Here is a 14,447-nt window from a genome sequence, read left to right on the forward strand (position 1 = left end):
GGTAGCTCATTGTGGGCAGGGAACCTCAGTCGCTCAATTGTATTTACTGAGCACTTACTGTGTGCAGAGCACTGTGCTGAGCATTTGGGAGAGTACAATATAACAGACACATTCCCTGCCCACAACGAGTTTACAGACTAGAGGAGACGGACATTAAAACACGTCTACCAACTCTGTTGTATTGCACTCTCCCAAGTGCTTTGTACAGCGCTCTGCACAAAGGAACAACTCAAATAAGATTGATTGAGACTGCAAGATTCCTTTTTGGTGGACTGCACCATTAAGACATTGCTCTGCTCAGAGTAAGGGCTCAATAAATACGATTGACTGTGAGCTTAACTTTCTAGTGGGCTGGGATCGTCATCACAAACTGGAGACTCAGTTTATTAATCAATCAGTGGTATTTATTGAGCACCCTATGTGCAGAGCACTAGGTGCTTGGGAGAGTACAATAGAGCAGAATTAGCGACAAGTTCCCTGCTTCAAACGACTCTCTGAATGGCAGATTGCTTGTATCCACCGCAGCATAATAAGTGCTTGACAGCGAGAAGCAGCACGGCTTAGCGGAAAGAGCACAGGCTTGGGAGTCCAAAGTCATGCGTTCTAATCCCGGCTCCATCACGTACCAACTGTTTGACTTGGGGCAAATCACTTCACATCTCTCTGCCTCAGTTCCCTCATCTGTACAATGGGGATTAAAACTGTGAGCCCCACGTGGGGCAACCTGATTACCTCGTATCTACTCCAGCGCTTGGAACAGTGCTCGGCACATGTTCAGCGCTTAACAAATACCAACATTATTATTATCATTATTATTATTAACAAATACAATAAACGTATTGCAATTGATTTACAAAGTAAAACTCGGACAAGGACTTTTGCCTCGGACTCAGCGTTCAGGGATTAGGGAATTTTGTGTCAGAAAGATTCCAGAAGCTTGGATTGGGATACATAGACATGGCGATTGTTGACATTGTATTGCACTCTCCCAAGCGCTTAGTACAGTGCTTTGCACACAGTAAGTGCTCAATAAATGTAACTGAATGAATGAATTGATGCAGAAGGTCACAACTATGAAAATCCCAGCTATCACTCTCTGTTAGATTCCCTTCTCCTGTGCTCCTCTCCTTCTCCCTGAAAAAACCAAGAGACTGAAAATTGTCATTTGGTATCTGAGAGCAGAGTTACTAAATGTTGCAAAAATCCAGATCCAATTATCCTGGGAAAAGTTGTTTCATTTTAAAAGCCAACTCCTGTAGAGCTGTAATTCCTTCAGAGAGGATTTTCATTTGCCACAGAATATTTCCTAAACCTTCATCCAGGCCTCTGGAAGACGCATTCTCAATTAGTAGAACTTTTACTATTTACCAGTAACTTCTTTGTGTAAACCAAAACCAATCAATAAATCCATCAACCATATTTATTGACCGTGTGCAGGGCACTGCACTAGGTGTTTGGGAGAGGACAATATAACATCAGACACATTTCCTGCCCACAACGAATGAACAGTCTAGAGGGGGAGACAGACATTAATATGAATGAATAATGGATATATACGTAAGTGCTGTGGAGTTGAGGGAGGGGTGATTAAGGAGTACCAGTCCAGACCAAAAGTCTTTCAAATCCAAATCCCTTTTCTCCCCCAAAGACCCAATGTCAGTAAACTGTTTAAAACATTCACTCAGTCATATTTATTGAGTCCTTACTGTTTGCAAAACAGCGTACTAAGCGCTTGGGGGAGAACCTTATAACAATAAACAGAGTAGGGACTTTTAATTGTTGACCCAATTCAAATAAAAAAATATTTGCAATAGTGAAATTGCTTTGAACCCCAAAGTAATATCTGAATTAAGGTGTTTTCAATCTGTGGATGATTTTTTTCTTACCAAGCCGTGAAAAGGGGCTGATTGAAACTTAGCAAATTCTTGTGTTGCAATAACTTTACTTTTTAGCAAGCGCTACCTAAACACTAGAACTTATGGTTGAAAATGCACTATAGTTTTTGGCATATATGTAAGTCACTGAATTTGGATTCATTTTTCTGAATGGTTTAACATAGAATGGGTGATATCATGAGCTTGCCCCTATTGGTCTCCAGGTCTAAATCTTTCAAATATAGGCCCCCCCCCGTATTGTGTAAATTATGACTTGTGGAGAGCAAACTCTTGTGTTGCTAGAAGCTTCGGCATGTCCATTCCTGAGGGGAAAAAAACTGCATTTGAACTATAGATAATTATAATTGTGGTGTTTGTTTAGCGCTTACTATGTTCCAGGCCCTGTTCTAAGCACTGGGGTAGATACAAGATAATCGGGTTGGACACGGTCCCTGTCCCACAGAGGGCTCACAGTCTTAATCCTCATTTTCCAGATGAGGGAACTGAGGCATAGAGAAGGGAAGTGACTTGTCCAAGGTCACACAGAAGACAAGTGGCACAGTGGGGATTAGAACCCAGTTCCTTCTGTCTCCCAGGCCCATGCTTTATCTACTAAGCCTCGTGGCTTCTCTAATCTTGTGCGCTGTAACCAGCTATATAAATGGAAAAGGTTCCGGTTTCAAAGCATTCTTCAGTCACATTTCAAGGCAAAACATTTTGCTTGACGCAATTGTAAGACTAAGCTAATACCCTCTTCTACATAGAAAAAAAGTAAAAGTAGTCGATCGATGACATTTATTGAATGCTTACTGTATGCAGAGCACTGTACTAAGCACTTGGCTTGGGAGTCAGAGGTCAGGGGTTCGAATTCCGGCTCTGCCACTTGTCAGCTGTGTGACCGTGGGCAAGTCACTTCACTTCTCTGTGCCTCAGTTACCTCATCTGTAAAATGAGGATTAACTGTGAGCCTCACGTGGGACAACCTCATTGCCCCGTGTCTACCCCAGAGCTTAGAACAGTGCTCTGCATATAGTAAGCGCTTAACAAATACCAATATTATTATTATTACTTGGGAGAGTACAATACATCAAAGATGATAGACATGTTCCCTGGCCCCCTTGCATCATCATCATCATCATAACTGTGGTGTTTGTTAACTGCTTACTATGGATCAGGCACTGTATTATTCACCGGGGTAGATACAAGTTAGATTGGACACAGTCTCTGTCCCACGTAGGGCTCACGTTCCCAATTTTACAGTTCCCATTTTACAGATTAGGGAACTGAGGCACAGTGAAGTGACTTACCCAAGATCACATAGCAGACAAGTGGAGGGGGCAGGATTAGAATCCAAGTCCTTCTGACTCTCAGGCCTGTGCTTATCCGCTAGACCACACTGCTTCTCTAGCTTAGGGTTCACCAAAGTCCATTGGTAAAGGGGGCTCCTAAGAGCTTGAGTTCAGTCACCAGGATCATCTAGAGAACAGAAACATCCTACTCAACTTAATTCTGTCCTTTCAGCATATACCCAGGAAACATTGATGACGATGATATTTATTCATTTATTCATATTCATTAAGTGCTTATCGTGTGCAGAGCACTGTACTAAGCATTTGGGAAGTAGGCTTGAAAACAGAGACACCCCTGTACAAAACCTTTTTTTTTTTTTGATGTTATTTGTTAAGCGCTTACTGTGTGCCAGGCACTGTTCAAAGTACTGGGGTAGATACACGCTAATCAGGTTGGACACAGTCCATATCCCACATGGGGCTCACAGTCTTCATCACTATTTTACAGATGAGGGAACTGATGATGATGATGGTATTTGTTAAGCGCTTACTACGTACCAAGCACTGCTCTAAGTTTTGGGATAGATACAAGGTCATGAGGTTGTCCCATGTGGGGCTCACAGTCTTAATCCCCATTTGACAGATGAGGTAACTGAGGTCCAGAGAAGTTAAGTGACTTGCCCAAGGTCACACAGAAGATGAGTGGCGGAGCTGGGATGAGACCGCAGGTCCTTGTGAGTCCCAGGCCCGGCCTCTAGCCACTAGGCCACGCTGCCTCCTGCTACATGCTATACGTGGAAGCACTGTGGATGGGCGTATCGGTCATACACGAGAAGCAGCGTGGCGTATTGGATAGAGCACGGGCCTGGGAGGCAGAAGGTCATGGATTACTTGTCTGCTGTGTGACCTTAGGCCAGTCACTTTGCTTCTCTGGGCCTCAGTTCCCTCATTTGTAAAATGGGGATTGAGACTGCGAGCCTCAGTGGGACAGGGACTGTGTCCAGCCCGATTTGCTCGTATCCACCTGTCCCAAGGTGAACCCAGCGTACCCACCGTCTCAAGGTCCAGTGCTATCTCGTGACTGCCCAAGCCAGCAACGCGGAACTCGGAAGTGCGCGTGGGATACCGCCCCCGCAACCGAAACCGCTAGATTGACAGCCCGAGCCGGGAATACAGAAGGTGGCCCTCGCCCCCTGTGCCAATCAAATTAGATTTGGAGGAGGGGGGGAGGCGGAGATTGGATAAACTGAGTCCGGAAGCTGGGACGGCCTAGGAGCACAGGTGATAAATACCTGCAGCCTCTGACCTTATGGCAGTAGACCGAGACTTGCAGCAGCCGGCTGCAGGTCACCTCTGCCCAGAGCGTGAGAAGCCCGCTCTGCCTGTATCAAGTGAGGAGCCGTGGGACGGGTGAGTGTCCCGCTGAACGCCCGTGGGGCTGGAAGCTAGGGTGCTTCGCCACGGGTGTGGAACACATAAATGGATTCCTCCCATGTGGCAAATGTTCTTGGGTGGGAACTGCCTCACCACGTGCGAAGAGAGCATAAGTGAATTCCTCCCGGGTGAGACTTGGGTGTTTTGCAATGCTTGAGTAACACACAAGTATATTCCTCCTGATAGGGAAGCTCTTATATCATTAAATAATGATATTCCTCCTGAAAGGGGCCTCCCAAAAGAGAGGTTCAGTTCGCTGCATCCAAAATCAAATAATAAATTCAATTTGCCTCATGGAATAAATATTGTATAAAACTCAGTCTTTCTGTCCCCGGTCTCTCTCTTTCTCCTTCTCTCTCCGGTCGCCCCAATTCCCGAATGCACCAGTCCTTGGGTGACGGGTGACATCACTCCAGCATTTAGTGCCTGGCACATAGTGCTTAACAAATACTGTAATGATCGATTATTATTATTTTCAGCCACACTCACGGGTACGATGGAGATTATCAATACCATCACCTACAAAAATGAAAGACAACTGGATATTTCAAATCAGTGCTGCTCACCTGGAGCTTGGATTGACACTGGATCACTCCAACGTGTGGAGCAGCACGGCCTTGTGGATAAAGCCCGGGCACGGGAATCGGAAGGACCTGGATTCTAATCCTGGTTCCGCCAGCTGTCATGCCAAGTATGACCTTGGGCAAGTCACTAAACTTCTCCTTGCCTCAGTTCCCTCATCTTCAAAATGGGGATTAAGACTGTGAGCCCCATGTTGGGCAAGGATTGGTATTTATCTAACCACAGCCTTAGTAAGGTGCCTGGCATATAGTAAGTGTTTCACAAATACTAGTTAAAAAAAAACAAAACAAAAATGATGGTGAATAATGGAGCCTCCCATCAAAGATAGATGAACTTAACCTTGAGATACTAGAATCAAGCAGTGGTATTTATTGAGTGCTTAGTATGGGCAGAGCTCTGTAGCAGGCACTTGAGAGAGTATAACAATTTTAATTTTAACTTAATAATGGTAATTGTTAAGCGCTTATTATTCACCAAGAAATGTTCAAAGCATTGGGGTAGATACAAGTTAATCAGGTTGGACACAGTCCCCGTCCCAGATGGGGCTCACAGTCAAAGAAGGAGGGAGTAGGATTGAATCCCCCTTTTACGGATGGGTTGACTGAGGCCCAGGGAAGTGCAGGGACTTGCCCAAGGTAACGCAGCAGATGTGTGGCTTGGTAGGGAATGTGTCTGTTTATTGTTCAATTGCACTCTCCCAAGTGCTTAGTACAGTGCTCTGCACACAGTAAGCACTCAATAAATATCAATACATATACAATGCCAGGATCAGTCAATCGTATTTATTAAGCACTTACCGTGTACAGAGCACTGTACTAAGTGCTGAGGAAAGTACAATAGAACAATATGACAGATTCATTCCCTGCCCATAATGAGCTTACGGTCAGGTCATCTGACTTCCAGACCCGGGCTCTTAGCACTAGGCCATGGTGGAGTGCTCTGGTGTCAATCAGAGCCCCAAGTGAGCCACTGATTAGCACTAAGAAAAAAAAATAATGACATTTAAGTGCTTACTATGTGCCAGGCACTGTCCTGAACGCCGAGGTGGACGCCAGCAAATCAGGTTGGACATAAGCCCTGTCCCACATAGGGCAAAACAGTCTCGATCCTCATTTTACAGATGAGGGAACTGAGGCGCAGAGAAGTGAAGTGACTTGCCCAAGGTCACCCAGCAGACAAGTGGCGGAGCCAGAATTAGAACGCATGACCCTCTGGCCCCCAGGCCTGCGCCCTAACCACTATCCCATGGGACTTAGAGGGTACATTCCCTGCCCGTGATGAGTTTTACAGTCTAGAGGATTGAGAACCGGCCTGAGAATTAATGGTCATGATAGTGGTTTTTAACAGCACCATTCACACTCTCCTTTCCGGTCCAGTTGTGATCCCACTGAGGGACAGAGTGCAACAGGTAAGAAAGCAGGCAGGGGTGCAGGGAATTGCAAGGGACATGCAATTTTTCTGTGCAAGTCCCACTTAGGGCCGAACAAACTGAAGCAAATTGCCAATGTTGTCCTGTAATCTCTTAAGCCACTTCTCAATGTGCCAAGCACTGTACTCAGCACTGGGGTAGATACAAGATCATCAGGTCACAAGTGGGGCTCACATTATAAATGGGAGGGAGAACATGTTTCGGATCCCCATTTTGAAGATGAGGGAACCGAGGCACAGAGAAGTTACGTGACCTGTCCGAGGTCACGGACCAGACAAGTGGCAGAGCCAGGATTAGAACCCAGGTCCTCTGACTTGCAGACCTGGGCTCTTTCCCTAGGCCATGCCGTAATAATGATAACAGTGACGGAATTTAAGTACTTACTGTGTGCCAGGCACTGTAGTGAGCGCTGGGGTGGAGACAAGCAAATCGAAATGGACACAATTCCTGTCCCACGTGGGGCTCACAGTCTCAATCCCCATCTCATAGGTGAGGTAAGTGAGGCACCGAGAAGTGAAGCGACTTGCCCAAGGTCACACAGCAGACAAGGGGCAGAGTCGGAATTAGAACCCGGGTCCTCGGACTCGCAGGCCACTCTGTACCATGATGACCCAGCAGGCATTTGCCACGGCAACTGCCGTGGTCTTTACTGGCCTCGTCAGCTCTATCCACTAGGCAATGGGACTGGGAGTCGGAGGGACCTGGGATCTAATCCTGCCTCCGTCACTTGTCTGCTGTGTGACCTTGGGCAAGTCACTTCTCAGTGCCTCACTTACCTCATCTACGAGATGGGGATTGAGACTGTGAGCCCCACGTGGGACAGGGATTGTGTCCACTTCGATTTGCCTGTATCCACCCCAGTGCTTAGTACAGTGACTGGTACCTAGTAAATACCATCATTACTATTAAATACCGTTTTTAAAAATGCCCTCAGTTGTTCTTAGACGGCATAGGAACAGCTATCAGGTCTAGAACTCAGATCTCTTGGGCTTTGGAGTCAGAGGTCATGAGTTCGAATCCCGGCTCTGCCACTTGTCAGCTGTGTGACTGTGGGCAAGTCACTTAACTTCTCTGGGCCTCAGTTACCCCATCTGTAAAATGGGGATTAAGACTGTGAGCCCCATGTGGGACAACCTGATTCCCCCGTGTCTCCCCCAGCGCTTAGAACAGTGCTCTGCACATAGTAAGCGCTTAACAAATACCAACATCTCTTGGAGTCTAGAGCTTTGGTCTATCCACAGGACCAACAGCAGGGCCGAGTACCCGTAGCCGAGAAGATTAAGCAGCGAAAGGGGGAAAGTCTGAGAAAGGAAATTAGAGTTTATTTTTTAAATATCCATCAGTCAGGATGGAAAATTGGACGTCGATAGAAGGTAAGAGTTTGGATAGCAGGAAGGAGGTTTGGAAATAATAGGTGCCAAGAATTATAGTAGAGGTTAGTCAAGAAGCAAAACGCTCTATCACCACCGGAAAATGAAGTCTCAATAGAAGATAAGAGTTGGCTAACAGGAAGGAGGTTTGGAAATAACAGGGTGCCTAAGAATTACAGTTGAAGTCTGTCGATAAAGAAAACACTCAGCTACTGGAGAATGAAGTCTCGACGAGGCAAACTCGACTAGAGGGGCATCTTGAAAACTACGTGATCCTCAAACAATCGGAGGCTTCTGTTATCATCACGGTAATATTTATTTAGTTTGATCAGCAAGTTGCCTATAGCATGGAGACTCTAGCAAAACAGCATCTTAATACGGATGACGACGGCTTTGCCTTATATCAACAGTCAACGTGCACCGGGTGTCAGGTTGCTTCCAGTTCACTAAGTGGTAAGAGACGAAAAAGGCGTCCTGAAGCTTAGATGCCGGTTATTTAGCTTCCCTTGGTTTAAAAGTTTTAGCTGGAAAAAACCGATACAACAGAGGACAGAGGAGATTCATCATCAGGAACGGCGGGAAATCCAGTTTTTCAGCCACCGAGAGACTTACCCACGCTTAACAGGCGACTTCCAAGGCACAAGGCAAACTTCTCTGGGATTTGCGACGGTACAGTGTTCATACAAACGGAATCGTACAAAATAAATACATAAGAAAGAGAACTCACGTACAAAAGTCAGTCAAAAAGCAAGGCTTTCACAGAGTGGCAACAGAGGGAATGTTCGCGTGAATCCATTTCGGTCACCAACTGGTCCGGGGTTTGATTTCCAACCTTACTGCGGCAAAGGCACCATCACTTCAACATAATTGATGGGGAAGAACCCAGATTCCCCGCGAAGCATTCCTTCGTACCAATTTTCATCTATTTGATTGGTTAAAGTGATGATGTCCCCTTCTTTAAATCCCAGTTCTCCTTCGTTTTCGGGGTCAAAGTCATACAGAGCTCGACAGCAGGGCTGATCCATCTGCATGGAATAACCTGCCCAGGTTATCCGGAAAAAGAAAAGTGGACGAGATAAAGATGAGAAATTTGATGGCTCAGAGGGACCGAAGCCCATCTGGTCAAGCTGAGAGACCTTCGGCTCAAACGCCTGCTTCAGTGAAGCAGTGTGGCCTGATGGCTGGAACCCGGGCCTGGGAGTCAGAAAACCCTGGGTTCTCATCCCAGCTCCGCCACATGTCTCCGGTGTGACCGTGAAAGTCACTTTACTTCTCTGGGCCTCAGTTCCCTCATCTGTAAAATGGGGTTGAGGACTGTGAGCCCCATGTGGGACAGGGACTGTGTCCAATCTGATTACCTTGTACCCACCCCAGGGCTTAGAGCAGTACTTGGCGCGTAGTAAGCGCTTAACAAGTAGCTTTATTATTATTATTACTCTAGCCTGCTCTTTTCTGAGCTTTGAGGCCAGGAGCAGAGATCTATGTTAGGGATAGGTGCCAAGCACTGTACTAAGCGCTGGGGTAGTTAACAAGATAATCGGGTTGGACACAGTCCCTGTCCCACATAGGGCTCACAGTCTTCACCCTCATCTTACCGATGAGGGAACTGAGGCTCGGAGAAGTGAAGTGACTCGCCCAAGTTCACACAGCAGACAACTGGCAGAGCCGGGCTGAGAACCCAGGTCCTTCAGACTCCCAGGCCTGGGCTCTATCCACGAGGCGACGCTGCTCGATTCTATTTATTGCCACTGTTCTTGTCCGTCCGTCTCCCCCGATTAGACCGTAAGCCCGTCAGAGGGCAGGGACTGTCTCTATCTGTTACCGATTTGTACATTCCAAGCGCTTAGTACAGTGCTCTGCACATAGTAAGCGCTCAATAAATACTATTGAACGAATGGATTCCCTGCAAATGACGAAGGGCTACTTCAGCCCTCACAAAAATCCTACGGAATTGGAGTGAATGATCGAAATCAGCAACTGTTCCATAATGATAATAATGATGGTATCTGTTAAGCGCTTACTATGTGCCAAGCACTATTCTTAGCCCTAGGGGAGATACGAGGTGATCGGGTTGACCCAGGTGGGGCTCACAGTCTTAATCCCCATTTTACAGGTGAGGTATGTGAGGCACAGAGAAGTTAAGTGACTTCCCCAGAGTCACGCTGCTGGCCAAGTGGTGGAGCAGAGATTAGAACCCAAGACCTCTAACTCCCGAGCCCGTGCTCTTTCCACTACGCCACACTTCTTCACTTACGGACGGGGTGCGAGGGTAATATTTTCTACCCAATAATCAATTCTAGGGAATTCAAGGGAATAGAGATGCAGTGTGGCCTAGTCAAAGGAGCTTGGGGCTGGAAGTCAGGGGACTGGGGTTCTAATCCTGGCTCCTCCACTTGACTGCTGTTTTTCTTTTTTTATGGTATTTGTTAAGCCCTTTCTATGTGCCAGGTGCTATTCTAAGAACTGGGCTAAGCAGTTCCTGTCCCACATGGGGCTCACAGTCTTAAGCCCCATTCTACGTAGAACTGAGGCCCTGAGAAGTGAAGTCATTTGCCCAAGGCCACACGACTGACAAGTGGCAGAGCCAGGATTAGAACCCAGTCCTTCTGACTCCCAGGCCTGTGTTCTATCCACTAGTTCTCCGACTATGCTGCTGTGTGACCTTGGGTAAGCCACTTAACCTCTCTGTGCCTGTTTCCTCATCTGTAAAACGGGGATGAAATTCTATTCACTACTACCTAAATAATAACAATAATAATAATGTTGGTATTTGTTAAGCGCTTACTACGTGCAGAGCACTGTTCTAAGCGCTCGGGAAGATACAGGGTAATCAGGTTGTCCCACGTGAGGGTCACAGTCTTAATCCCCATTTTACAGTTGAGGCACAGAGAAGTGAAGTGACTTGCCCACAGTCACACACCTGACAAGTGGCAGAGCCGGAATTCGAACCCATGACCCCGGACTCCCAAGCCCGGGCTCTTTCCACCGAGCCACGCTGCTTCTCTAAACTGTGAGTCCCGTAACCCGAATATCTTGGATCTTCCTCAGTGCTTAGAGCCGTGCTTGGCCCCCAATAAACACTTAACAAACACCACTATTAGAACTATTATTATCGCTATTGTTACTTATCAATAGGATTTCTTCTTTTCAGATCACAGCAGGCCATCCTTCCAGGTGACCATTACACAAATCAGCCAAGGCCAAGAGGCATGCTCCCTGTGGCTCCCTGAAGTCCAAGTTTTATCCAATCCCAATCGGTTGGTTAATCAATCGTATTTACTGAGTGCTTCTTGTGCAAAGCAGCATGGGATGGTAGAGCACAGGCCTGGGAGTCTGTAGGACCTGGGTTCTAATCCCACCTCCGCCACTTATCCCCTGTGTGACCTCGGGCGGGGCACTTCACTTCTCTGTTCCCTCATCTGTAAAATGAAGATTAAAACTGTGAGCTGGCCAGGGGCCGTGTCCAGCCTGGTTAGCTTGTATCTACCCCAGCGCTTAGTACGGTGCCTGGCACATACCCTATTACCCTGCCTTTGAAGGCAGGGATCTTGTCTCTGTACCCTCCCAGGCTCTCGGTACAGCTTAACAAACGCCATCAGCGTTATCATCATCAGGGAACACTGCCAGGAAAATCCCCACTTACCCGGTGACTTTATCGAGGCGCTCGATGAAATCCCGTTGTGTTGCTGGGTGTCCCCGGGCTCGCAATGCGTGGTGACTATCGGTTTGGGCTTGAAATCTCGTCTCGGGCGACTAGAAGCGATGCTGATTCTGGAATACACATTTCGGGATGAATCAAAACTGGAGGAGGTGAGAGTTTCGAACTGCTGGAAAGCTGGTTTTGCCCCTTGCGTACTAGCTGCTAACGATCGATCAACCCAACAGTCTGCCAACTGTATTTATTGAGCGCTTACTCTGGGCAGAGCACTGTACTAAGCGCTGGGGAGAGTGCGATACAATAATCGACAGACCCATTCCCGCCCCACACAAGCTTAATCAATCAGTCACCTGTATTTATTGAGAATGAATGAGCGGAAAGAGCAGGGGCCTGGGAGTCGGAGGACCCGGGTTCTAATTCCAGTTCTGTCGCCTACCTGCAGTGTGACCTTGGGCAAGTCAGTTCAGTTCTCTGTGCCTCAGTGTCTTCCTCTGTAAAACGGGAAGTCAAAACCTGTTCTCTCTGTGAGTCCCACGTGGGACAGGGACTGCGTCCGACCTGATTAACTTCTATCTACACCGGTGCAACGTTCGGCACATAGTAAGCGCTTAACAAGCGCCACAGTTCTCCTTATTGAGTCCCAACTGTGTGCAGAGCACTGTACAGAGTTTGGGAGGGTGCAAAGACAAGATCCTTGCCTTCAAAGGGAGGGTAATAGGGTAGACAGACTTAAGACATTACAGATTGGGTCGGTAACAGATTATATACAATATGTCTCCCTAGACCATAAACTTGTTACGGCAGGGAACGTGCCTATTAATTCTGTTGTCTTATAATGATTAATGATCATGGTATTTGTTCAGCGCTTACTATGTGCCACGCACTGTTCTAAGCGCTGGGGTAGATACAAATTAATCAGGTCAGACACAGTTCCTGTCCCACATGGGGCTCACACGCGCATCCCCATTTTCCAGATGAAGTAACGGAGACCCAAAGAAGTGAAGTGACTTGCCCACGTGTGGCGGAGCAGACATGTGGCAGAGCCAGGATTAGAACCCAGGCCCCTTTGACTCCCAGGCCTGGGCTCTATCCACTGAGCTATGCTGCTTCTCTTTCCCAAGTGCTCAGTACAGTGCTCTGCCCATAGTAAGAGCTCAATAAATACCATCGATTGACAAGTGCCATGGGAGATTGTGGTAAATTAAGTGCTCAGCAGATGGGAAGGGCTGAAGTATCATTTGGAGGAGGTAAATTGGGGAGATGGGAGATTTCAACGGGGAAGACCTCCTGGAGGAGATGAACTTGAAAATGGGAAGAGTCGTGGCCTGTTGGATAAGAAGGGGAGGGAATTCCAGGCACAAGGACACCGTCGGCAGTAAGAGAGGGGAGAACAAGGCACAGGGAGTAGGTTAGTATGAAAGGGAGAGAAGACTGTGAGCTAGGGTGAAGTGGGAGAAGGTTCTAGTCCTGGCCCTGCCACTTGTCTGCTGTGCGAGACACTGGGCAAGTCACTTTGCCTCTCTGGGCCTCAGTTCCTACATCTGAAAAATGGAAATGAAGTCTGGGAGCCCCATGTGGGACAAGGACTGGGTCCAACCTATCTTGTATCTACCCAAGAATTTTTTTAAAAAAACATCATTAAAAAGAGAGAGAGAGAGAGAGGATGAGTAGGGGGAAGAGAGCTGACTCAGTGTTTCAAGAAGCTAATGGGTTAGACTTTTTAATGAATAACTTTTAAATATTTAATGATTAATATTAACTGTGGTATTTGTTAAGTGCTTATTATGCGTCAAGCACTGTACTAAGTGCTGGGGTAGACACGAGATAATCAGGTCCCACACGGGGGAGGGAGAATGGGTTAGAAAAGCAGCATGGCATAGTGGACAGAGCAGGGGCCTGGAAGTTAGAGGATCAGGGGTTCTAATCCTCGCTCTGCCCCTTGGCTGCGTGACCTTAGGCAAGTCACTTCACTTCTCTTTGCCTCAGTAACCTCATCTGTAAATCGGAGATCGAGACTGTGAACCCCATGTGGACGGGAACTGCGTCCAACCTGATTTGCTTGTATCCATCCCAGAACTTAGTACAGTGCCTGGCACAAGGTAGGCACTTAAAAAATACCAAAATTATTATTATTATTATTATTATTATTAAATCCTCATTTTGCAGGTGAAGGACCTGAGGCACAGAAACTTTAAGGACAAAGAGCAGACAGGTGACCAAGGCGGGATTAGAACCCAAGTCCTCAGACACCTGGGTCCGTGTTCTTTCCACTAGTCAGTCGATTGTATTTATTTAGCACTTACTGTGTGCACAGCACTGTACTAAGCACTATGACAATAGAACAGACACATTCCCCGCCTACGAAGCCGTACTGCTTCAGATTTTCTTCTGATCCGTTCAGAGCTCACTAACGTCAGCATCAGAGGGTGTGGGAACTAGCTGGCTTGATTGGGTCCTACTAAGAAGAAGAAGAGCGATTGTGGTATTTGTTAAGCGCTTACTATGTGCCCAGCACCGTACTAAGTGCTGGGGTGGACACAAGCAAATCGGATTGGACACGGTCCCTGTCCCATGTGGGGTTCACAGTCTCAACCCCCATTTTACAGATGAGGTAACTGAGACCTAGAGAAGTGAAGTGACTTTCCCAAGGTCACACAGCAGGCAGTCTCAGTGAGCTCCAAGCCATCTAACTCCCAGATCCTGCTCTCCCTAGAAGATGGCAACGCCCGATGCCAATGCTAGCTGACACCCTCACCGTGGGTCTTTCATTCATTCAATCGCATTTACTGAGAGGTTCCTTGCGCAGAGCAC

At 47.1% G+C, this 14,447-nt stretch overlaps 1 protein-coding gene across 4 annotated transcripts in view; it reads right to left on the reverse strand.

The window, feature by feature from the left end:
* Window positions 1-8,275: 8,275 nt before the first annotated feature.
* The window catches only part of SH3GL3 (SH3 domain containing GRB2 like 3, endophilin A3), a 92,360-nt gene continuing 86,188 nt past the window's right edge, over window positions 8,276-14,447 (reverse strand). For all 4 annotated transcript variants that reach the window (XM_029066721.2, XM_029066722.2, XM_029066724.2 and 1 more), the window contains 2 exons: window positions 11,622-11,749; window positions 8,276-9,017 (listed from right to left, as the gene is read on the reverse strand). In XM_029066721.2, the coding sequence (XP_028922554.1) occupies window positions 8,812-9,017; window positions 11,622-11,749 (334 nt within the window). In that variant the 3' untranslated portion in view covers window positions 8,276-8,811. The remainder of the gene's footprint in view (window positions 9,018-11,621; window positions 11,750-14,447) is intronic.

The sequence above is a fragment of the Ornithorhynchus anatinus genome, chromosome 5 (genome assembly GCF_004115215.2).
Source record: "Ornithorhynchus anatinus isolate Pmale09 chromosome 5, mOrnAna1.pri.v4, whole genome shotgun sequence".
In the NCBI taxonomy this organism is placed as follows: Eukaryota; Metazoa; Chordata; class Mammalia; order Monotremata; family Ornithorhynchidae; genus Ornithorhynchus; species Ornithorhynchus anatinus.